Source organism: Delphinus delphis, chromosome 2 (assembly GCF_949987515.2).
Source record: "Delphinus delphis chromosome 2, mDelDel1.2, whole genome shotgun sequence".
NCBI lineage: Eukaryota > Metazoa > Chordata > Mammalia > Artiodactyla > Delphinidae > Delphinus > Delphinus delphis.
In genome coordinates, this window is record NC_082684.1 from 15,894,813 (window position 1) to 15,920,616 (window position 25,804).

General features: G+C 46.5%; 1 protein-coding gene across 4 annotated transcripts in view; it reads left to right on the plus strand.

Annotated features, from left to right (window-relative positions):
* Positions 1 to 1,870: 1,870 nt before the first annotated feature.
* Positions 1,871 to 25,804, plus strand: part of KCNK10 (potassium two pore domain channel subfamily K member 10) — a 141,215-nt gene continuing 117,281 nt past the window's right edge. For 2 of the 4 annotated variants that reach the window (XM_060004088.1, XM_060004090.1), the window contains exon 1: positions 1,871 to 2,862. In XM_060004088.1, the coding sequence (XP_059860071.1) occupies positions 2,762 to 2,862 (101 nt within the window). In that variant the 5' untranslated portion in view covers positions 1,871 to 2,761. Of the gene's footprint in view, positions 2,863 to 5,299; positions 5,338 to 6,054; positions 6,446 to 25,804 lie in introns of those variants that run through there. The other 2 variants (XM_060004091.1, XM_060004089.1) reach the window with 2 other exon arrangements.

Sequence of the window (25,804 nt, forward strand, 5' to 3'; positions counted from 1 at the left end):
TGCCTGCCGATGCAGGGGACACGGGTTCGTGCTCTGGTTGGGGAAGATCCCACATGCCGCGGAGCGGCTGGGCCCGTGAGCCATGGCTGCTGAGCCTGCGCGTCCGGAGCCTGTGCTCTGCAACGGGAGAGGCCGCAACAGTGAGAGGCCCGCGTACTGCAAAAAAAAAAAAAAAAAAAAAAAGGCAGCAAAAATGAAATGAATGTATTTCAAACATTCCCACTGGACCCTGAGACTATGTCCCATTCCCTACTGAGCAAAACCTTTTCCATCAGTCAGACTATCCCAGGCCTTTCATTGGCTTCTTGGGAGAAGCGTCTGTCGATATTTGGAGACAGTAGGTCCTTCTAAAGGATTTTCAACGCTTTGCCAAACTTAAAGGTTCTGGGAATAAGACTCGCCCATAAATAAACAGGTTATTTGAAAGCATGCATGCCTTCCACATGCCTTGAATTTTGATTCACATTAAAACCTTCCTAGAATGACATGAAAATTATTCACTATGGTGTGTAACCTTGCTGTGTTCTTGTTTTTGAATTCAGTAAAACACCATATGTGCCTGTCAACTTTGTGTGGATGTGTGAAAACACTCATTCATCCCTGAAACATGGCCTACTGGGGGATGAGAAACAAATATAACTTCTTTGACTAAGGCTAGGGCTGAGTCTAGGGGAGAAACTTGAGTGAGTGGGGATATTGCTGCCTTCTATTCCATGGATATTGGCAGAGACACTGAGTTCAACTAGAAGTTGTTGAGTTATTTTAATGACCTGCTGTGGTCAGGAAATTGTTTGCTTTTCCCTTTGACCCAACTTATCTTTAACTACATCATTGACATTAAACATTACCAGAAAGCAAATGACTTTAGACTCTTAAAAAAAAAATCAATGTCATTAAAAAAAAAAAGATGGATGGACTTTTCTAGAATAAAATGCACTAAGTAGAAATAACATCCAAATGAAATCTTTGATTGGATTCCCACTGGACACCGAGACTATGGTTTTTATCAGACAACTATAACTTTTATGTGCGTTTGAACATTTTCAAAATAAAAATTTGAGGGGAAACCCAAAAAAAAGTCCAGCTCCATCTCTTTAAAGAAATTACCTGGGATTATGCTTTGGCGTTAATTCAGAGAGAGGGAATCACCTTAAAACTTGTTTTATAATAAGCAGGATTCTAGCTCTGCACGTTTTTGGTAAAATGTTTGGCACAATGCCTTATAGGAGCTTAAATAATATTTTCTTAAAATTTAAAATAGTCCTGGGTATGTAATATACATCATGGTGACTATAGTTAACAATACTGTATTGTATATTTAAAAGTTGCTAAGAGAGATGATCTTAAAAATTCTCATCACAAGAAAAAAATTTTGTAACTATGTGTGGTGGTGGGTGTTAACTAGACTTCTTGTGGTAATCTTTTCACAATACATACCAATCAATATAGAATCATTATGTTGTGCACCTGACTAATATAATGTTATATATCAATTATATCTCAATAAAAAAGATGTCCAAGTAGAGAAACTTACAAGGGAAGCAGAGGTAGTTCCTGGTTATGAAATGTGTTCATCAGCCTGGTGCTTTAATTACAACTTCTCTGGAGTTTATACTATGTTGTCTTCATTAATCCGCAATCAGAGGTTTGAGTCAAATAAATCAGCAGGATTTACCCATATAGAGTTTATTATTGAGCGATATGATACATGACACCCCATTCCTTGCCCTTTAGTTGCTGATGTGTCTCCAGCTTTTCCAAGGCAAAAGCAGAGCCTAAGATTAGAGCAACATATACTTAAGGGTGTGTTTTTGCAGATGTTGGTTGGGACGTGAAGACAAATGTAGGAATGATTAAATGCTGAGAACAAAGTGGAAACTTCGCTGAGGAAAGACAACATTTCTGGTAGGAGAAGTTTAACTTTAATGCATAATCCTATCAGTTTTACCACTGAGTGCGTCTACACAGGGTGTGTGTGTGTGTGTGGGAATATCTTCAAAAAAATGACCTGGACATTTCTCTGCAGTTCTTTTGAGAAGAGGACTCGCAGGTGTCTTGGGAATGAGAAAGACCATACAAGATTGGGTTTTCTTCCGGACCTCAAGGCGGAATGGTGAAACCAAAGGGAAACAATCCAAGGCAGATTAACGAATTCGAAGTAGATTCTAATCAGATCTGTCCTCCTCCCGCTTCTGTTTGCCAAACCAACACGAAGCAGGATTTCCCAAGCTGCTCCATCGCTCCCTGCGATTCGCTGTCCCGGACTTTCTCCTGCCTCACCCCGATCCTGTGTTCACCTCTCCCCTGGCAGAGCTGTTCTTTGCCAGTCATTCGGAGAGGCTGACTCCCCACGTGCCAGGCAGCATCCGTCCGCCCTCACACCCACCCCGGGCTGCGGCGTGGGGAGGGGGTAAAGGAGCCACCAACTCGCGGGAAACTTTCTCTCGCGGGAAATGACTGGGGGTTTCCGGTTTCCTCAGCCCTTCCACGCCGGGCTCGACGGCACTCAATAAAGTGGTGCCACAACTATTGCAGGTTCTGAGCTGCAGAGACCCGGGCGGCCAGCAGAAACGCATCCCCGGCAAGGAACGCGGCGCCCTTTACCACCGAATGCGCCCAGGACGCGGTGGCCGACAGCCCGGGGCCACTGGCGGGGCTCGGCGGGTGCAGGGAGACTTAGCGCCAGGATGCTTTGTTTTCCTGCCGCAGGAGCCCGAGGCGGTCTCTTTCCACCAGACTTAACCCTCCCGCAGCAACAGCCATGAAAGTTGCGGAGGCACAGAAGGAGAGGGAACCGCTCCGCGCGGCATCTGTTTTGGATGTTTTTTCTCTACACAGACCACTTCTTTCCTCCTTCTTGGGGTAAGTGTAATCAAGTCTGTAAGAACCAAGAGGTAGAACTGAAGGCGATGGAAGGGAATTGCGGAGCACAAAGGGTTAATGTGCTAAGATGTTTGTCTTGGGAGGGGGCTCCCCTCCCTGCCCCCCTCCCTTTCCGAACATCCTCCCCCGAGCCACCCTCCCTTTCACCCATCCTCCGGCCCGAAGTCCATTCCAAATACGCAGTTTAGGAGTTGGGCTTGATTTCAGGCACGTTAGGGGAGGGGGTGCTGGGATTAAGTAATTAATTAATTTTGGTAGATTTTTTTCCCCCACAAACTCGTTTTTGTCCACATTCTGAGAAGGGAGAAAAAGTGGAGGTGAGGGAAGCCCCAGAGGTTGGGGATGGGAAAGGGGGGAGTGATTTAGCAGAGAGATGATACTAAGAGCTGATGACTAGTGCAAGTCATCAGGAACTCCAGACCCCTGATTCTGCTCCAAATCGCCTGGCCCCCCAATAATCATCCTGCTGATGCATTTCTGGGCAAGGTTCTCCAGGGGCCAAATAACTTCTGACAAAAACCTGCAAACTGTCTTGCACACAAGGGATGCTCAATAAATGTTTCTTGATTGGCTGAATGATGTACCCTGAGCTGCATTTCATGCCATGGGAATTTGCCTTGGACAGTGAACTAATTCCCCGATGTAGACCCCAGGGCACTAAGTTAGTCCAATTCATTTTGCAAAGGAGGAGGATCTGAAGTATTAGAAAATATTGTACTCAGATCTTCATTACCCAAAAGTACCCCTGTGACTGCTTCAAGGTCAGATTCATGGGTCCAGGGACCAGATGAGCTCACTTGGGTTTGAATCTCTGTGTTGTGACCCTGGGCGTGTTCCTTTACCTCTCTGAGCCCCGCTCTTCTCATCTGCAAGATGAGGCCAGTTGGAGCTTCCTCTATGTCATATAGGGAAGATGAATGGAGAGAAGTATGAGAAGGTGAAAGGGCAGTTGCTAGATGTCAGTCTTGCCTCCGCAACCTCAGAGGATTCAGGAGAGAGTGTACCTTTCTCTGTGGAGACCTCTCTCTGACTCTGATGCAGGTAATAACGTTGCGTTGCAGTGACTGGGCTGGCACCTTTCTGCCTGTGAGCAGTGGAGGAGGAGTGAGGCTCTGAAGGCTTTCGTAGGAGCTTGGAAGCAGCTTCCTTTGGGTTTTGGAGCAGAATTTACATATATACTGGTGTCTCTGGGGGCATGGCTGGAGAAGCGGTCATTCTTTGTTTTCTTTCCAGGTCTCATCCATCCTCTCAGCCTTCTAGTAGAGAGGAGCAAAGTGTGGAAACAGAGTTCCAGAGAAGGTAGCTTTGAAGCACCTAGGAAACCCGCACCTGCCTAAAGGTCCGAGTCAGAATAGTGCCATCAGATTAGTACCAGTTTTGCCTGACGGGATTTGCAGAGAACTCCCCAGCAGCCTGTAGGGTCAGTTACAAAGCACTTACCAACCCTTCTCACAGATGACAGTGGACCTCAGTGGATCTTGCCGTGTAACTCTGAAGCCTGGATGTGACAGTGGGAGATGGATGATGAGAAAGATGCTGCTGACACAGGGCTCCCCCGAAGCCTCAAGGTGCCATAGAGCGGCATGCATTCTGAGAGCAAATGCTCGCGTAGGCAGTTAGGGCCGTAGAAGGCAGGCTTGGGAATAGGCTGAACAGTCACTTTCCCTTTCTTAAGTGAAGGCAACGATGATCTAACCCGACCTCATGGCACTAGACAGTAAGCCCTATGGAGGCAAGGTCCATGTCAGTCTGGCTCTTTGCCATATCGCCAGCACCTAGCACAGGGATGGCACATAGAAGGGGTTCAAGATATACGTAAAATGGACAGTGACTGGACAGTAACTTAAACTACTTCCTGTCCAACACTGCTTCATGCGTTCATTTAGCAAGCATTTCTTGAGCATCTACTCTGTGCAGGTCTCTGTCGTTAGGTATCCGAAGTAATTTGTAAACATTTTTATTGGTACTTCGAGTAGCCCATTCAAGAGCATCTCACCACAACCAGGTTCTTCTGGACACTGAGGTCCCACCGCAAGCCCCTGTGCGGCTTCAGGAGCGGGCAGTGTGAGTGGGGGAAGGGGGAATGCGCCAGGTTTAGCTTCTTTCCGGGAACATGTCTGGGGTTCCTTTGCACCTGCCCCTGCCGGGCCCTCGGGCTCCCGGGGCCGCCAAGTCTTGGCAACTCCGCTGTCCTCAGGGGTGGCGGCGCCTCTCTCCAGCCTCCACCCCGGCCTCCGAGCAGAGGCCCCGGCCGGTCGGCAGGTGGTTGGGGAAGGGACCGGGCTGCGCCTGGGGAGCGAGCTTCCCGGGGCGGGGAGAGCGCGGCCGACGCGGAGCGGTCCCAGAACAAAAGGCTCATGGCTGGCACCGGCCTCCTCGGAGCGCGCTGGGGACGTGGGTTCGGGTGCTGGCGGGAGGACCAGGCGCGGGAGAGGACTGGAGTGAAAACATGAGGTGAGAAAAGCAGGTGGGGGTGCGCCCAGGGTGGAAGCGGTGACAGGAGGTCTCCCTCGAGGCAGAGGTATGCGGAGGGGCCGCCGCGGCCCTTCCTCCGCCTCCTGCAGCGCCTTCCAAGCAGCCAAGCGTGTCTCCGGCTGCAACTCCGCGGAGCGCGCCGCGGCCGCTTCCAAGCCCGCCCGCCCGCCGGCTGTTCTAGCCAGTAAGTAGCGGCGCGCCTGCCGCCGGCTCCCCGCCCCACCGCGGCTTCCGGGCCGCCGCGCCCGCCGCCTCCCGCCACCTCCAGCAGACGCGCCGGCAAGTCCACAGCCAGGCGCTAGTGGCCGAGTGCGCCTCCTTAGCGTGGCCCCTCTACCCGCTCCGCGCCCTCCCGCGTGGCGCGGCTTTTGAGGCTCGCCGCGGGGAGGGTAGTCTTCGCCGCGCGCTCCCCGGGTGCCGCGCCACCCCTACGTCCAATGGCTTTCGCTGGGTGGGGAGTTGGGGGCGTCGCTCGGGGGCGAGGAGCCGCGGCCGGGGAGGGGCTTGTGCGCTCTGCGCGGCCGAGCGAGGCTGACGTGCCCGCCCGAGCGCGCGCCCGGGCGAGTGTGTGAGAGTGTGTGTGTGTGTGTGTGTGTGTGTGTGTGTGTGCGCGGGAGTGTGTGAGCACACGCCTTCAGGGGCTGGAGTGACACTGCGGTGGGCTTCTCCCTCGCGCCGGCCCTCCGGCTGCTCGGCCCCCAACCTGCCGGCGCCGCATTTGGGAAGCAGCTTGGCTCTTTCATCTTCCCGAGCCTCGCTCTCCATCCACCGCTTGCTGGTCTTACTTTTCCTTTTACCCGAGGGGCTGCTGCCGGCCACCCCTCAACCGGTGCAAACACCCAAGCAGTCTCCAGTTCTCTCCTAAGCCAAATCTTTTCCACTTGTCTTTCTCTGGGGTTCCTCCACGACCCAGTCCAAGGCTCCCCCATCCTTGGAAATTGTTTTGTTGGACTGCTGTACCGAGGCGTATAAAGCTTGAGGACTTTATTATTATTTCGATCCTTTTCATTTCCTCCCCTTCTGGGCAACGGAGCAATGAAATTTCCAATCGAGACTCCAAGAAAACAGGTGAACTGGGATCCTAAAGGTTGGTATTTCTTACTTTTGACCGCCCGGGCCCTGCCTCTGTCTCCGGCGTGTGCGCGCTTCCTTGACTGGAAGCACACTTGCTCCTGGCGGCCTGTGTCCTGAGGCTGGAAAATTCGCCTGGGAACTGCAGCGCGGGTGGGAGGAGGGCGGAGGCAGCGTGGGTGCCAAGCCCAGATAGCGCCTGTCATTATCACATAATCAGTGTCCCTCCTGGATTGTTTTAAAATCTGTTTAAAGATACACCAAGCTGGGTGTTTGACTTGAAATCGCACCAAGTGTCGATATTTCCTTCTGACTTTGTGTGTGTGTATGTCCTTTGTTTCTGGTGATCTTTGTCTCTGGCAGATGGGTGGGGTGCCTCCCCCTGGACCTGGAGCTGTACCGCCTGGCAGGGTGTCCTCAGTGGGAAAGCTTTCCTGGCAGCAAGTGGGGCTTGGAGCCGCAGCAACAGCCCCTGGAGGTGGCCCTTCTCTAGGGCATGCGGAATAATGAAGCCCACGGGGCCTTCCAAATCTTCGCTCAATCTTATTACCAAACCACGCAGCTAGGTTGGCTCAGATGGGAGTAGAAGGGGGAGGAGGGAGTGGTTTTCAAAAAGGGTGGGGCAGGTAAGGGCTCGGGGAGGGGAGCACGCCCCGAGTAGTAGGGTCATTTACAAGCTTTTACGAATGTTGCACAGTGGCCCCTGGGCGCAAAAGGGAGTGATTTAGACAGATTTGTGTGTGCCTAGGGTTGTCCAGGGTGTCTGTAATTAGCATATAGATGTTAAGGCTTCTCGTGAGTAATCACTATGGGAACAGAACAAGTTGAAACCTCGTGTCCAGTTTTGACAAGAATGCTCTTGCTTTTGTCATGCTTTGACAAGCATTTCTCTTAGCTCATCTGAAGGCTGAGTTGGGCGAGGCAACGCCTCTGTGTGAATTGGGGTTGAAATTTGTTTATTTGATGTGTATGTATCTGTGTGTGTGTGTGTGTGTGTGTGTGTGTGTTTAGTGGTTTTTTTATGAGTGCATTTCTTCTTTTCTCCAGACTGGAAAAGAGGAAACCCAGTCATTGTTGAATAAATGTCTTAGGAATTGACTGGGTACTGAAGACAGAGTGAAGAGACATTTCCTATTCTAACACCAGTGCTGTTAATACAACCAGGGCTGTTAAGTGCAACCCAGACCTTCTATTTTGTCTCTAGATCTCTGGAAATATGGAAGTGTGCCTGTCTTTTGTCTGTTTGTTTTCTTTTTTTGGGGGGGGGGAGGAATCCTTGCAAAACATATTTATTGAGTATCTACTACAAACCAAGTGCTGTCCCAGGCACAGGAAATACAGTCAGAATACAACAGACAAAAGCTCTGCCTTCTTGGAATTTATAGTGAGGGATACAGACCTAAATCAGTCATTGCACAGAAGTGCATAATTACAAGTTTATACATGTTCCATGAAGAAGAGCATCAAGGCTTTAAGAAAGTGTCTGATGGAAGAGACTGACAAGAACCACGGGAGGCGGATAGTCAGGGAAGATAGTCAGATATTTGTACTGAGACCTGGAGGATATGTAGGGATTAATTGGCTAATGAAGATGGGAACTTGCAGAAGAAGGAACAGCAAGTGCAAAGGCCCTGAGGCAGAGGGAGCATGTATATTTGAGGACCTGAAAGGAAGCTTCCATGGCTGGAGCAGAGAGCAAGAGAGCATGTGTTTTGAGGTGTGGCTGGTGAATCCATAGGGTCTGATCCCAAAGCCTCGTGTTGTTGCAGGTAGGGACGGAATTGTGGATTGGGAGGTTGGAGTGTTTCAAGCTGAGGAGCGACATGATCTCAACTGAGTTTCAAAACAAGTGCCATGTGGCTCTTGTGGATGTGAGGGACCAGATACAATAGTAGTGTGGACCATGGTGGTGGCTGTGGAGATGGAAAAATGGATGGAGTAGGGAGCGAGGGAGGGTACAAAAATCTACAGGCTTTGTGTGAATCAGGTGTGGATGTGGAGTAGTTGGAATGATTGGGAAGGCAGCCAGGGCAGGACTAGTCTTGAGGGAAAACTCAGGAGCTCAGCCCAGGACTTGTTGAGTGGGAGACGTCTCTGAGTCATCCAGGAGATGGGTCAAGTGGGCTGTTGTCTAAAGTATCAGATCAGTTATTTTCAAGGAGCTCTGATAGGGAGGGCTGTGGGGCCGATTTTGTGAAGCTTGCCTTGGCTTTTAAAATACATTTCTATATAATCATCATTCTATCTATTTATGTCACAGTGATAAATACAGATGAATCCCACATTTTACAGCCTAAAACAGTGAAGAAGCATGCAAGTAGTGTCTATAGTCACAACTGATGAAGCTAAAAATGGAAAGACCCCGATAAAAGTCACAGCATTCAGTGAGCAGTCATTGCATGCCAAGTGTTTGATGTACATAATTTCATACAGTTATTGTCATAGTACTTATCTGATGGCACAGTGTTATTGTCCCCGTTTGACCCTTGATTGCCATCAGGACACCACTGAGCTGCATTTTAGTAGTGTGCTCTGACTTGAGGCACAATTGTTCCTGGAGGTGTGGGTGACAGTAGTCTTTCCTAGCCAGGGGGTGGAGGCAGGAAGAGAGTGGGGAGTGAGGGTACCATATCTCACACCAGCATAGAACTAGGTGCACATATATTAATGAATTAATTAAATTATTTATTAACTTATGTATTATTAATTATTCTTTAACCAGAAGATTAATTTAATGTTCTTTATTTAATCATAGACAGAAGAGATGATCCTAATTTTAGAGGTGAGGGAATCGAGGAACAGAGAGGTTGAGTAACTTATCCGAGGCCACACAGCTAGTGGGTGGTGGGGTCAGACTAAAATATGGGCCCTTAAATACTCTTCCTGTCTGTTCCTTATGTTATTGCACCTCTGGCTTCTGCCTGGTGAGGTTCCCAGAGCTCAGCGACTGGAGAAGCTTCTTTCAAGGAGGAAGAGCATAAGAGAGAGTAGGAGGAGGAGGTGGGGGAAGAGGAAGAGAAGGGTGAGGCAGTAAATCAGTCTTTCTCACTCATTCCTTTCTCCATTAACCTGTCTAACCAAATATTATCTCTGCATCTACCTCTGGGGGGCGGGTAGTCACTGGCTACTGGACAGACATTGGGTCTGTTCTTTGGAAGTTTGGGTTTACATAGACCAAATGTGTTTAGCAAGGGAAAGATGAAGCAGACCCTAGCATTATAATAGAAAAGAAGAGGGACAGTTCCTTAGAATTCTGGAATGAACAGACAGACTTGCACCTTCAGGTGGCTGTGCTCACCGATTTTGGAAGGAAGTTGTAATTATGATGTTTTGCTTATAGCCCTATTACCTGACAATTTAATAGCACAAAATGAAGGTGGTTTGAGAACAGAGTGGTTTTGATTGCACTTGGGTGAATTAAGCAAAGCACTGTTAAGAGGTTTAGGTGTAAAAATAAGACCTAAGTGTAAAATGATTATTCTCTGGTGAGCTATGGCCTTCCTCCATATTTGTAAAGCTAAGCCTTTAACACACAGTGACTGTTTGTGGAGGACCTACACAAAAGTAGGTTGGCACTAAGTATTGGCTTTCATAGCAGGATTTATATGCGTTTTAAATCACTGGGATCACTTGTTGATGATCTTCTGCTGAAAACTGGGATTGGCTATCTGCTTTGATGTATGTCAAAAGCTTTTAAAAACCAGTAAGATCAGCAAACAATATCCCTACAGCTTGAGGCAAGCAGATCATTATAGTGTAAAAAACTCAATTTTGGGGCAAAAGAATTAGTTTCTAAAACAAGCTGTAGCAATAATTAGCTGTGTGACTTTGGGCTGCTCACTTAGCCTCTCTGGGCTTAACCTTCCTCCCATGGGCAAGGAGGCCATTGACATGGCCTCTTTGATCCTATCTCTTCAACATCCCCCTTGAGCTGACCTCTGGACTATTTGGCTTCCTTTTGTTCCTCAAGTAGATCAGACGTGTTCCTGTCTCAGGGCCTTTGCACTTGCACTTTCCATTGCTTATAAATGTATGTTAGCGTGGCTGGCTCTTTTCCATCCTTTAAATCTCAGTTCAAATATCACCTTGTTAGCAAGGGCTTCCCTGTCCCATCTGAAGGCCTCGCCTCTCGTTCCCCAGCCCTATCGCTTTCTCTTACGTCTCCTGTTCAGTTGTCTTCCTGGTACTTGTCATGATCTGAAACCATCTTACTTGCTCATGTGTCACCTTTGATGCCAGCCTCACTTGCTAGCGCATGAGTCCAACAAGCAAGAATGTTCCCTGTCCCGTTCACTGTCTTAATCCCAGGCCCTGGCAAGTGCCTGGCACGTAGTGGATGCTCAATAACCTTTTGCTGAATGTATGTAGGATGGATCAGAGAGGATCTCTAAGGCTTCGAGCATGATGGAAATTCCAGCACTCTTTTAAGCTACAAATGGCAAAGGACAAATAAGAATAGGATAATATATCCCTAATTAATGGGGTGTTGGACAGGACACTGATATTCCCACTTCCTTGCAAGCTCCCAGCTCTCTAGAGCCTCCAGCAGACTGTTTGCCTTCTCACCAGGAGTGGAGGTGAGGTGGGGGCAGGTGGGTGGGCAGATGTAGCCTGACAAAGATATGGTTGGTGTCCAGTTAATAATTTGGTGCATGTTGGTCACTGGTATGCAGCTCATTTTAGGTAGTTAAATCCACTTAAGAAAGAAGCAAAGCCTTAGAGCTGGAGCTGGATTTTTTTTTAAGGCTGCATTTTTAGTGCATAGTTGAGTGCAAAGTTCCAGAGAGGCCTATATCTTATGTGTGTATCACTTTTCAGTTTATAGAACGCTTTTTACAAATTATCTCATTTGTTCTTTTTTTTTTTTTTGCGGTACGCGGGCCTCTCACAGCCGCGGCCTCTCCCGTGGCGGAGCACAGGCTCCGGACGCGCAGGCTCAGCGGCCATGGCTCACGGGCCCAGCCGCTCCGTGGCATGCGGGATCCTCCCGGACGGGGGCACAAACCCGTGTCCCCTGCATCGGCAGGCGGACTCTCAACCACTGCGCCACCAGGGAAGCCCTCATTTGTTCTTTAAATAACCCTATTTTTGTCAGTATTGAACTCTTAGATTTACTGATGGGAATAGAAAAAGTAAATGATTTATATGAGGGCCCAAGGCTGCCAACAGGCAGTGCTGGGGCCAACCCAGGCCTTCTGATGCTTACGTCCAGGAAATTTTCCTCAAGCTTTCCTCCCTCCCAGGATTTTTGTCCATTCCACACTCTCCCATTCTTTCCTATCCAAAAATGTATTTCAGAGATTTCTCTGAGAGATTTAGAGGAAGAAGGCTTTCGGTTGATGAGCCCTTAGCTGATGTGGTTTTCTTCAGGTTGTACTTTCACTGGCCGGCGCTTTATCCCATGAGTTCATTGAAGACCCTTGGATCCCGCTTCTGCTCTCTTGGTTAAAAAGAGATTTTGCTCTCTTGTGTATATGACTCATGCTCAACCTGTAAGCTCAGTTGAGTGCTATCTTTATTAATGTGTTTCCAAACACACATTTGTATAGCTTAGATTTTCTGGAAGGAAAATAATCTTTTGATTTAATATCCAACTTTCAGGAGATCAGCTTTCCAAATGGGATTAATAATGTGCCAAAATCACCACAATTATCCTAGAAAGTAAAGAGGAAAGATGTTCCAAAGACCGTCTGGGCCAAGATTTGGCTCCGGTTCTTTTTCAGTGTCCAAGGGAGTTTCATCACCCTTTTGCCAATCCCAGCGATCACTGGGTGGAATTGGAACTGGGTAGGTCGACTTTACTATTCCACTCCGTTTCTGAAACATCTGTACTTTGGCTCTCCGGGAGTCTGCCCAGGCTGTCATAACAAAATATCACAGACAGAGTGGCTGAAACAACGGAAATTTATTTATTTCGCACAGTTTTGAAGACTAGAAGTCCAAGACCATGGTATTAGCAAGGTTGGTGTCTGGTGAGAGCTCTCTTCTTGGGTTGCAAATGGCCATCTTCTTGCCTCACATGATGGAGAGAGTGTACTCTGATGTTTCTTCCTCTTCTTAAAGGGCACCAGCCCTACTGAATGGGAACCCTACCATTATGACCTCATTTAATGTTAATTACCTCCTAAAGGCCCTATCTCTACTTCACTTATGTTTGGGGTTTAGGTTTCAACATATGAATTTTTTGGGGTGGGTATGTGGGACACAATTCAGTCCATAGCAGGCTCTATATGAGCATCATCTTAAATCAGAGGCATTAAAAAAACACAATCCAGGGCTTCCCTGGTGGCGCAGTGGTTGGGAGTCCGCCTGCCGATGCAGGGGACGCGGGTTCGTGCCCCGGTCTGGGAAGATCCCACATGCGGCAGAGCGGCTGGGCCCGTGAGCCATGGTCGCTGAGCCTGCGCGTCCAGAGCCTGTGCTCCGCAACGGGAGAGGCCACAACAGTGAGAGGCCCACGTACTGCAAAGAAAAACAAACAAACAAAAAAACAAGAACACAATCCACATCTTGCCCCAAATTGGGACATTTCACCACAACTGAAATATGGTGTTTAATGTAGGCACAGTGCTAGGGGCCCACTGTTGGTAAGAAAAAGTAAAATGTACCTTTTTTGAGGAAGTGGATTCATTTTACTTTTAGCCCGTGGGGGATTAGAGAGTTTAGTGAAGAAATAGAAGGAAGCCATTTTACTGAAAGCCAATTAGGAAGTTTCAGTTTGGACAGCTCCCTTGGCTGAAGCAGCGGAGTGAATAAAAGTGACCATCTTTTGCTGTACTCAGGTTCTGTTATGAAGGGCACTTACTGGACGAGCCAGCAAGGGTTAGAGGTGGTTAGGGGCTCAGCTCTGCATGACTTGGTTATGTAATCTACCTCAACGTGGCCCCAGCACCATGTTGGTTACACCCACCTGGCAGGTTTCTCACAGGAGTCAAAGGGCTTTTGACCACTTGTGGGCTCTGGTGTTAGTGGTCCTCTCAGCAGACTTTACTGTATCAGGGCTCATTAATTACTGTTATCCCGGGTAATGAGAGAAAATGGAGAAACAAAAACCTCACATTGACTTCCTAGAACATTGATTTGTGGTTTGCAGACACAGTGTGAGATTTTTTTTCTCCCTTGTAAGTGTCTGGGACTGAGTACTATGAATTGAAAATGAAAGCTGACATTCTTATCTTCCTTGTAGGGTTGGACTGGGGGTTGAGGGCCAGAACCATTGGCATGGGAGGGGGTGGTCACAGGGGAGCTGTGTTCTCTTTTTCCTCTATTCCCAGAGCCAGGGAGGCAGATAGGGGTGGGCAGAACAGGTTGTGTGGAGGGTTAGGTAGCAGGATTTCAGGGGATTCCAGTTTCTGTACTACCAATTACTTCACTTTCTTTTTCCCTAGAGGGAACTTTGAAACAAAGCGGAACGGTGGCAAAGTATAGGATTTGTAGAGTCAACCACTGCTGTACATAAATCATGTGATCACAGGGAACTCCCTTATTCCTCCCTCCCTTCTGTTTTTCCTTCCTTCCTTTATTCTCCCCCTTCCACCCTCCCTCCGCCCCCAATGATTTCTACAGAGTTCTGATTTCAAATGCTATCTCTTATGCAAAGGATTCTGATTTTTTTAATTCAACTACCCAATGTAGGGGCAAAGGTAGTGTTTACAGTTTAAAAAGAGATGCTTGAAGAGTCACTGCAGGTTTGCTCAAGAGATAGAGAGCCTGAAAGTCATGGTGACCTTTGCAGAATGGGCTAAAATGCTGATATTTGTAATTCTGACATACAAACTAGCAACAATTTTACTACCAAGAAATGAGTTTCTAATGTGTGAACAGCCCTGTGGGTCCCCCAAATAACACATTAAATATTTTAGGATAAAGATAAGTAGTGTAACTTACCAAATTTAATGTGATATGAGCCTGATAGGTTAAATAGAGATGCTCAGTATCATGTGATACTGGGCAATTGAACATTCAGTCCACCAGTTGAGAATATTGCTTTAGGCCAAAGGCATTCATTTCTCATGGTGGAATTTGAGGCTATATGGGAAGCAGTTTAGTAGAGTGGGTTCAGCATATACCTCCTTAAAAGAACTTGACAGGCATAAATGCATGTTATATTCATTGAACCTAGCCTCTGGGCTAGATGCCAACCTCTACATTACATTACAGGAGCTTAGGGTGGGAGGATCTAGGTGCTAGTTCCAGCTCTTCCATTCTTATGGAAAAGGAGAGAGTTGGGACATTGCTTGATAAGGCCCCTTCACGCCCTGATAGTCTTAGATCGCCTGGGTCCCAATTTGAGCTCCATCACTGATTAGTGGCTGATTTGGGCAAGTTGCTTCATTTCTCTGTGACTTGGTCTCCTCCTCTGTAAGGTGGAGATGATGACAGCCTGTACTTCCTTGATTTGTTATGTAGATCAAATGAAGTGATATATATTATACAAAGCTCTCAGAAGAGTGCTAGATTGTCATAAGAGCCCCCTGAGTGGTACCTGCAGTATGTTATCATCACGGTTGAAGGGGCCCCTGTTCTGTAGAAGTCAGGGAAGGCTCTGGCTCCCAAATGCTTCAGAAGCATCTGGTTCACTCTCCAGATCATTTGGGAGGGTGGCCTATTCCACAGAGCACCCCCCTTCCTGGCACTCTTTTAGACTCCCCATATTCTTATTCCAGGTTTAAAAAACCTAGACTGTTTTAATCAAACCAGAGGAAAAAAAACCGAGAAAAAAACATGGTTTAGAATCATAATACTTAACCTGAGTTACTGTTCTACCGATTCTATTAGCTGTGTGAACCCGGGCAAGTCACTTAAGCTTTTGGAGCCTTAGTTTTCTCTTGGGTAAAATAAAGAGCACAGTAACACCTGCTTCACATTTGCTAAGATGATCAAATGAGAATAAATGTGAACAAGCTTTATAAACTGTTAAGTTATCGACCAGCATTTCCCAAGGTGTGTTCCATGAGATACAAACTAGTCTTACCAGATGCTGTGTGAAAGAAAATGTTTTCATGGCCATGTCAGATGGCAGAATGATGCATGCTCATTCCCTCCTGGAGAGTTGATATTGCTATGTAACAAGTGACCCCAACATTTAGTGGCTTAAACCAATGATCAGTGTTGATTATCTCACAGTTTCTGTGGATCAGGAAATCAGGAATGGCTTAGGTGTGTCATCTGTCTGGGAGTCATCCAGTGGTTATGGTCAGGTGTTGGCTGGGGCTGCTGTCATCTGAGAGCTTAACTGGGGCTGCGGGATCTGCTCCTGAGATGGCTTCCTCACGTGACTTGCAAATTGCAGCTGGTTGTTGGGGAGAGACCTCATTTCCTGCCAATGTGAATCTCTCCACCGGCTGCTTGAGTGTCCTCACAACATGGCTGGCTTCCTCCAGAGTAAGCGCTTCAAGAGAGAACGAGGTGGAATTGAATGCCTTTTATAACGTAACCTCAGGAATCATACATTGTTACTACCACCACATGCTTTGTATTTTCATCCAGGTTTACTGAGGTATAATTGACACAAAACATGGTATTAGTTTTCAGTGTACAACATAATGATTTGATATCTTTATCCATTATGAAATGATTACCACAGTAAGTTTAGTCAACATCCATCACTTCACATAGTTACAATTCTTTTATGATGAGAACCTTTAAGATCTACTCTTTTAGCAACTTTCAAATATATAATAGAGAATTGTTAACTATAGTCACCATGCTGTACATGACATCCCTGGGACTTATTTATCTTATAGCGGGAAGTTGGTACCTTTTGATCCCCTTCACTCATTTTGCCCACTCTCCACGCTTTGCCTTTGGTAATCACCAGTCTCTTCTCTTTTTTTATGAGTGGGGTTTTTTTAGTTTCCATATATAAGTGAGATCACCCTGTATTCGTCTTTCTCTGTTTGACTTATTTCTCTTAGCATAATGTCCTCAAGGTCCATCTGTGTTGTCACAAATGGATTTGCTATCTCATTCTTTTCATTAGATGCGAGTCACTAAATTTAGTCCGCATTTGGGGAGGAGGGGTGATTAAGCTCACTTTGGAAGGAGGGAGTGTCAAAGAATTTGAGGAAATATTTAAAAATCACCATAAGCATTTCCCCTTATTTCTTATTGAATACGTACTAAGCGCCAGGCACTGTGCAAAGTACTTTCGAGTCATAATCTCATGTAGTCCTCTTTATAGTCCAAAGAAACAGGTGAAATGATTATCCCTGCTTTCTGAATGATGAGGCTGAGGCCTGCAGAGCTTAAGCAACTTGCCCAAAGTTACCTTGTAGCTCTATGACTTGATGCCGGAGGTGTGTTAACGCTGGAGCTCTCACCTGTACCTTCTACACCTCCCCTGAGAATCCTGCAGTGCAGAAACCAGGCTGATTTTGTTTAACCCTGCATTTCCCACTTACCCACAGAACCATAATTTACTGAATTCCATTTACTGCTCTTATCACGCATTGCTCCGAACGGTATTTAGAAAGACAGCGAGTATGATGATTTATATAAAATATGAATATATGGTCTTATAGTAGATCACAATATACCAACCAGTCCAAGCAGATTTTTCAAATACAAAAAGCATCTATTCAGCCTCTTTTCGGTGGGCACCATTCTACATGTGGATCTGCAAAATATTCACCAAAAAATGACTGCATGATATACCCAATTTCTTTTCACTGTGATACCAGAGGTTGAGTGAGACAACTCAGGGACCCACCTCGTTTGCAGATTGCCCTTCTTTGACAGCCCTCTTCCTTTACACGCTCAGGGACTGAAAACCCAACCTCCTTGGGTAAAGCCAGAAGAACAGGACATCCCTCAGGCTGGGCAGTAGAAATGTCAGGGGATGGGCGTCTGGTGTGTTTCTGCAGCAGACCTTATGTCTGTATGTGTGAGGGAGCACAATAAAATATTCACCAAAAAATGGCCACATGATATACCCAGTTTCTTTTCACTGTGAAACCAGAACGTAGCCAAGACGGCAGGGATGGTGTGCCTGGGGTGATGGGCCCAGCACATGGGGAGAAGCCACTCTCTGTTATATTTGGAGTAAACATACTTTTTTTTTTTTAACCACCTTGTTGCTTTTTCTGCACATTCTTGAAGAGAAAATGATTTCCAGGAAGCCGAATGCATTTGATGTCTTTGAGGTTCCCACGTTTCCAAACATTGCACACCTGGATTATTCCGGAGGCAACTTTATAGTCTAAGGAAAGTTCTGAAGCTTCTGTGTCCTGGGTGGAGGAGAGTGAACACAGTGTCTTTTGAGTGCCACCATGGGCTTTGTTGAATATGTTACTTCTCCCACAAAATGACAAAGAGAGGCCCTAGGACAGGGTGAGGGTGGGTTGAATGAGGCTGCCTGAGAGCCCTGTCACATTCCGGAGCCAACTCTCATGGCGTCTGTAACCATAGCAACCACGGGCTGAAAAAATTCTCAGGATGCAGATATGCCATTGTATCCACCTTCTGGTTCCCTTGCTTTCCCCTCTATTCCTTCATCCAGGAACTACCCTCACCCTCACCCCTGAACAGTGACTGATGTTCAGGGTGATTCGACACTGGTGATTTTAACTTCTGACTGATTCTTCATTTCCTGAGCCCCCATTTGCAATTCCTGGACCTACAGCTGATTCATTGTGACCCAGACTAAGCCACATGCACATCATTTCCTCAGCGTTTCCATTTTTACTATGAAAAATTAGGCATAGTTATGTAGCGAACGTACTCTAGATTTAATTGCAGTCATGCATAATGTTGGTGGCTCATGACACATTGTTTTGAATAACACTCCTGCACTTACTGCATGGTTTAGATCTTAGATTTGGGGGGATATGTTATAAAAGAACAGAGAAAGCCAGTGAGGCACAGTAAATAGACCACTGGTCTCTGGCCAGAAAATCTGGATTGTGGTCCTGGTTAGAGTGTGAGGTGTGTCCTGGTGGCTTGAGGATGGGGAGGTGGGTGGCTGCCAGATTATGCAGGGGATAGTAGGTCATATGAAGGAGGTTTTTAATTTTTTTTCTGAGAATAATGGGAAGGTACTGAATAGTTTAAAGTAGTAGGGATGACACAATCAGATTTGTTTTTTTTTTTTTTTTTCGGTATGTGCGCCTCTCACTGTTGTGACCTCTCCGGTTGCGGAGCACAGGCTCCGGACGTGCAGGCTCAGTGGCCATGGCTCACGGGCCCAGCCGCTCCGTGGCATGTGGGATCTTCCCGGACCGGGGCACGAACCCGTTTCCCCTTTATTGGCAGGCGGACTCTCAACCACTGCGCCACCAGGGTAGCCCCAGATTTGTCTTTTTAAAGATTATTTAAACCACTTATAAATGATTATCAATTGTAATCGAATGATTGATTCAGCAAATGTTTATGGAGCATACTTACTATGTGCCAGGCATGGTGCTGGATGTAGGACTTACCTGGGGGATTCCTTGTCTTGTAGGAATCGTAGGAATTTTTGAGAAACATTTGGGGAGGAAAAGAAGCTTTCCTTGGCCTCTTTGGTTTATGACAACCAATTCTAAACTTCTGGTTGCAAATGGGAAGTGTATCTTCTTCTTTTATTTTTGCAGGGGGAGGTGTATCTTAAAGCAATGGCTGCCACATTTTCAATCTCTGTTAATTAATATAATCTTTTCCTTGGCTTTGTTACATGGCTTTTGATTCTGTGATAATTTCTATATTTGGAGTCAGTGAATCAGTAAACCAAAAACTATGGCGCATTCAATATTTTGTACTTCAAACACCTTTCGGAAGCATTCAGCTATCAGTTTAGCATAATGGACCTAATTAAAATTGCCAGCATCTCCTCCATACCCACTGTCACTTTGTTCCTGGAGTGTCGGGAGGCATTGTGGCATTGGGCTATTTCTCCTTTGACTATAATGGGACCTCCTGCCTGTCAAGTCCTTGTGGCCTCAGCTCTGAAGGCTTCCCCGAAGCCTGAATTAATGAGAAGCTATGAAGTGCTGGTTCCTTTCTCTGGCAGGGTGAGAACACAGCTTCTATAGGAGCATGAATGCCTGCTTATTAGGCAATAATCTTCGTATTCAGACTCAGTTCTAAAGAGAAGTGGAGCCGGCGGCACAGGGGGTGGGATTAGAGGAGGCTTCTAAGCCCCTGTCTACAAGCTGACCCACAGCACTCCTTCCCGTGACCATCGGACTGCCTAAAACCTATCAGTTACTCTGTTCATCGGCAACCTTTCATTCATCCTTGGGGTTATTCCCTAAACATTTTGTGAGTCAGTGACAGCAGAAATGGGGCTAGACACAGAAAGATGAAAAAGATCTGAGGCTCTATACCCAGGAAAGTTACAGTCTAGCCACTGAGACAGGTGCAAGTCAATATGGATTAAAACATCATCTCCAGAGCACGTCTTTTTTTTTTTTTAACTTTTTATTTTATGTTGGAGTATAATCGATTAACAACATTGTGATATTTTCAGGTGCACAGCAAAGTGACTCAGCCATACCTGTACATGTAACCATTTACCCTCAGACTCCCCAGAACACATCTTTTTAAAATGCAAATATATCTTCTCCAGATAATTTACAGACTCTCAATTACCCCCTGGTACAGCCAAGTTAATCAAGTTTCTATGAGAGACGTGAGCTGAGAAGGAATGGAACACAGAACAAAACGTATTGATGGGTTGGCGTAAAGTGGGGAAGGGAAAAGTCAGGAGCGTTGAACACAGACTTTGGGAGGAGTCGTGTAGGGAGCAGACTGGACATGGATAGAGTTGTGTGATGGGGGCAGGTGGGATGGAGGTGCCGCAGGTCCGAGCAGGGGACAGAATGTGCGGGGACGAGAGGGGAAGTCACTGAAGGCCAACCGTGACTGTATAAAAGCCCAGTTCACATTAAACTCACTTCAGAAATCGGGAAGGGCTTTTGAGACATCGAAACTCTCTGCGGCTTCTCAAAGGAAAATGCTGAAGTCTAGAGAAGTCAACTGACTTGCCCAGACCGCGAAGAGGGAACAAAGCACGTGTTTGCATCCTTATCTAACCTCCATGAGCAATACTGCCTCTCACAGTAATGCCAACAGGGGAGGGGCCTTTGTCTCTCTTCCCCTTTGGAAAGAAGAATTGATGAAGATCTATGGCTCTACTGATCCTGGAACATATTGGTTCTGAGATTCCAAACTAAATCTCCCATAAGTCTATAACAAGTATGGACATGGGTGTATATTCAGTCTCTTGGAGAAGATGTTCATTCATTTATTCAGTGAATATTTACCGAGTGCCTTCCTTGTGCTCACCACTATTCCAGGCCTGGAGGTAAGAGATGAACAACACGGAGTCCCTGCCCTCCTGAAACTTACCACCTGGCCAGCACTCTCAGCCTTTCTTACAGACACTCAGATCGATTTCCTGCGCATTTCAGAAATCTCTCTTAGGCACACATTTGACAAATAAAGGGGCTTAAAAAATTTTATAATAAGGATGAAAACGAGGCCATTCTGATGTTACATTGATGTTACATTGAAAAAATGTCTAGTTTGTTAATTTTGTAGAGAATGAGTGTTGATCTTACAGAAGGCAGCAACATTCTGCTAGAAAATGCAGTGATTTCAAAGAAGGCCTAGTTTATATTGAAATTTTATTAAGAACCTTTGTTAATTAGGACTCTGTGGCTTGTGTGTCTACCACTGGGACAGGAGGTTGAGTCTCCCTCATGATGATGACATGTAAATTAATCTCAGAGGAATTGCAAGAGGCTGAGATGTTCGGGACTTAAATACTCTCACTCTGTCTGGCAGATGGGAACTTTTTGCTACACGTGATTTCCAAAGTATCTAAATTTACATGTCTTCTGAATAGGGGGAAATTGGGGCTCCAGTTGGTTTGTTATGAGTCTGGAAGTCTCTTTGCTACATCTGGGATGCTGGGGCAGACTGAGGCCAACAGAGTCAAGGATGCGAACCTGGGTCACGAGGCCTTAAGGAGACAGCATCTGGTTGGACTGCCTGGGGTGTCCACTATAAATCCAGCAGGCTGTGGGAGCCTTACGTGGAGTTTCAGGCAGGGTTGGGGTGAAGCGGCACCACCACTGCCAGGATTCTCAGCCGAGTGGCTGGGAGAGACCTGTAGGAACCATCCTGCTGGCAGCTAACAGGGGCTTCTGCTCTATTTTAAACCAATTCTAGTGATCGAGAGAGCCCTGCCTGTGATGCCTGGTGATGGTAGTGATGGCCACGTGCTGCTGGAGGGGAGGGGTGTGTGATGAGAAAGTGTGCAAGAGCTCAGATTTGACCCCCAGCTCCGGCACTTCCGCGCTGCTGGTCTTACCTCTCTCTGCCTGTTTTTCCACCGTAGAACCAGAAGTGATCACAGCACCCATCCCTTCGATGTTGTGAAACTTAAATGAGACAATGGGCACAAAGGACAGAGCATAGTGCCAGGCACAAGGAGGCACCTAATAAATGATGGTGATGATGTGACTGGTAGCGCCCATTTACTGAGGGTCTGCATCAGGCTCAGTGCTCAGGGCGTAACACACGAGACATAACATTCTTCACAGCAACCTGAGTCACTTTGCTTGTTCTTCTAGTCAAAATCCTAATGTTCAGCCACATGACCTAGAGGCTCAGGTCTTCCAAAGAACCTGCACAGAGTGAGGGCTCCAGATCTGTTCTTTTTTTAAACAGCTTTATTAAGATATAATTTACATAACTTAAAAATTACCCATCTAAAATGTACAATTCAGTGGTTTTTACTCTATTCATGGAGTTGTGCGACTATTACCACTGTATGATGTTAGAAGATTTTCTAAATCACTCCAAAAAGAAACCTCATCCCCATTAGCTGTCAACCCCTAATTTCCCTCATTCTCTCCCAGTCCCAGGCAACCGCTAATCTCCTTTCTGTCTCCACATACATGTCTGTCCTGGACATTTCATATGAATGGCATTGTATAACATGTGGCTTTTTGTGACCGCCTTCTTTCACTTAGTGTAATTTTTTCCTTCATGTCGTAGCATCCATATCTATTTTTGAATGAATGTCAGTCATCTGAGACATGTAGTATTAGGTCCATTTTGAAGATGAAGAAACCAAAGTTGCTAATGGCCACCCAAGTTGAAAGTGCTTGAGCTGGGGTTTGCACCCAGGTCTGTGTTGGATCCAAGGCCATTCTCTTGTCATTCACTTTCTGGCCTCTGACTGGGCCTCTGCATCATGCTGTGCACTATCTCCAGGGGGAAGAGCATGGATGCCCCAGGCCTGGCCCCTCCGCATTGCTGTGGTTGTGGGAGTCCCTCCTCCCAGGACTCTGATATTCTCCATTCACCTGATTGACGGAGGAGGATATGGTTTCGTGGCTGGATACCCACAGGGTGACTTCCAGGACTTGTGTTGGCCAGTCTAGTTCTTTTGTCCATTTTTCAAGGGTAATGATGTGAACTGGAAAAGTTATAGACATGAAAATGAAGGGATAGATATATTTTCTGGATTCAAAGCCCAGCAATCCAGTCACCTGCTGTAATGGAGGAAATGTCATCTTTCTTGCCTTGTCTTTAACAGCAGATTGTAATTAAACACTACGCAGTGTATGATGGCCCTCCTCTCCCAGCCCCAGGACTTTTCCTGAGGCATGTGAGATGGCGTATACGTTTCTCAGCTGCTGTGGCAGCATCGGGGTGGTGGGCATAGGTGTTTGTGGAAAGAAAAGGCCTACTACCAGCTGGCTCTTGGGCAGGGATATGTGTCTTTGTCGTATGTTCCATGGGGACCTACCTAGTCTATGATGACGAGACAGCACATCCTATGAAGTACTAGATTCCCATGTTTTCCCAAAACTGCTTCTGTCTTACTGTTCTCTCATATCCTATTCTAGGGAAAAAGCCTCCATTTGGTCATTAAAAATGCAAGTGAGTTTTCCATCTTGCTTCTACCAAAGAAGAAGGAATATAACCTTATATATTACCTCTAGGTTCCTTTGGAAACACCATGAAACCTTATGTTGACTTAAAACTAGTGGCACTTGATCTTTGAATTAGCAAGTTGCTGAAAGTACATTAAGACCCCAGGACTTGGTTATGCGCTTGTTTGGTAGATTTCTCGTGGAGGTGGCCCCACTCCTGGTCTCAGTTCACGTGAGACGTTGAGCCTTGTGTGATGTGGCAGACGCGCCCGTGCCCATCCTTACCCCTTCAGTGCAAACTGGCTAACCAGTTTGATGGCCAGTTCTTGCGTTTTGGGCCTTTCTCCTTAACTGAGCCTACTTTGCTCCTCCCATGGAAGGCAGAAAGTGCAGGGGAATTAGAACAGCCCAAGAGCAGCCCTCAACCAATGACTGATGGGAGATGGTAGGTAAATACCCCGTTCCCTCAGGCCTGGGTATGATAAATCAGGAATATGTTCTGCAGTGGGAAAAATTCCGTTCTTCCATGGTGACAGCTAGCTTGATGCTGCACTTTTCTTGGTGGCCTTCTGACCCGTGTCTCTCTTTTCCATTTCCCTATTGGTGCTTTCTTCACCTCCCAAACAAATACTGTGCTCCAGTCCTTTATCTTAGGATCAGCTTCTGGGGGAACCCAAATTAAGACATATGGTAATGTTTTACCCTTCCCTTGCTTCTCTACCTCCTTCCCCAGCCAGCTGGCTTTGAGTGAGAAAATAGGGTAAGGGCCCCAAGATGCTTCTCAGGCAGGCTAATGGCTCTCAGGGGATATTATCTATAGCTAATCAGCAGCTTTCTCTTTAACACAAATCCTGGTGCTGGTGAGTAATCCAAAAAGCATGAAAAGAGAGCTAAGGCTTGATGAGTCTCATCCCAGCCTCATCAAACCATTTTGTTTCCATAATTCCCTTTCTCAAGAGATGGCAAAATGAGATACAGTTGATTCTTGTTGTTTGCAGTAGTTACCTTCCATAAAGTCTCCGCGAGTACTGAATTAGTGAACACTGGACCATTGCTTCTAGGGGAAATCTAGAGTTAGGTTCCTGCAAGCCTCTGGTCACCACATTTCCATCAACTGATCTATACATAACCTTGTTCATGTGTGTTTCTGTTTAAAGATATCTTACTTAACATGTATCGTTGACTCACTAACATTGAACTCTCGGCCAATGGCACTGTTACTCATGCCTGATGGAAGCTTACCTAGCACACATGTTTTCTCTGTAAGGGCAATCCCAGCCTTGCACTTAGGAACGTGAGACAGCACTTAGCACTATGCTTGAGTGCAATCTTAAGCAGTGAAATGACCAACAGAAAGCACAAAAATGTGAAAAACGTGGCACTAAATAGACCACAGAAAGGACACTTGCTTACAGTATGAGAACTGACACAAAGAAGGCAGAGCATTTCCTTGTTTGACCTCAGTTGGGAACGTGTGTGTTGCAAGACTCAATTTTTTTGCTGCTCTACACCTGTCCACGAATGACTGTGAAAATACCATGAGTATCGATTTGGGGGTTATAAATAAATTTTAGCAAGTAGGAGAATTTGCATATGTGGAATCTGTCAACTTTCTTTTTCATCCCAGTGCCTTAAGGCTCTACTTCAATTCAGTATATTTATTACACATGTGTGCCAGCCTCTGTGATAGATTCTGAGGTGTTAGGAGATGCTCCCCGCCCTCCGGGAGTCTCCATACTGCTGGCACAGGGGATTAAAACTACGACACAAGACAGGGCACATACTCCAGAAGAGAGGCAAACAGTTTCATGGGAGTGTGAAGGGGGGTGGGATTTGAGAGTACAAGTCAGGATGGACTTCACAGTAGCGGGAGAGTCTTAGATAGGTCGGAAGAGACATTTCGCATTTTGAGCATTTCCTACGTCACTGAAAAAAAAGGGAGCAACTGGTCAGAAAACATCATTTCCCCCATGCCCCCCAAGTCGGCCAGACTCCCTGCATCTGCACCTGCCATCTTGTCTTTATCCCTCTATGGATGCAGTGTGTCTGCTGTCCAAGGCCAGCCTCTCCACCTGTGCCGGGGGCCCCCACCTACGCTCTCTTGCTTCTCCTCTCTGCCCTGAGCCGCCCTCTCTCCCTCTCCACTGAAACATTCCCACTCACGTGTACACGTGCTTCAGTATCTCCCCCCATCCCCTTGACCCCCCCATCCCCTCCAGCCGCCACCTAATTCCTATACACACTTCACAGCAAAATTGCTGGAAAGAGTTGTCTGGAGTCACGGTCTCCATCCCCTCTTCTTTCTATCCATCACCACTTCACGGGGGCTGCTCTTACCGAGGTCACCAGTGGCTGCTGCATCCTCTTTCTGTTCTTTTATCTGAAGTGTCAGTGAGGATGCTTTCAGCTGAACGTGGCAGAATTTCCCATTTAAAGAGGCTCAAACAATATGGACATTTACTGTTAAGAGAGTTATCATCTCACTGAACAAGGGGGCCCTTAGGCTG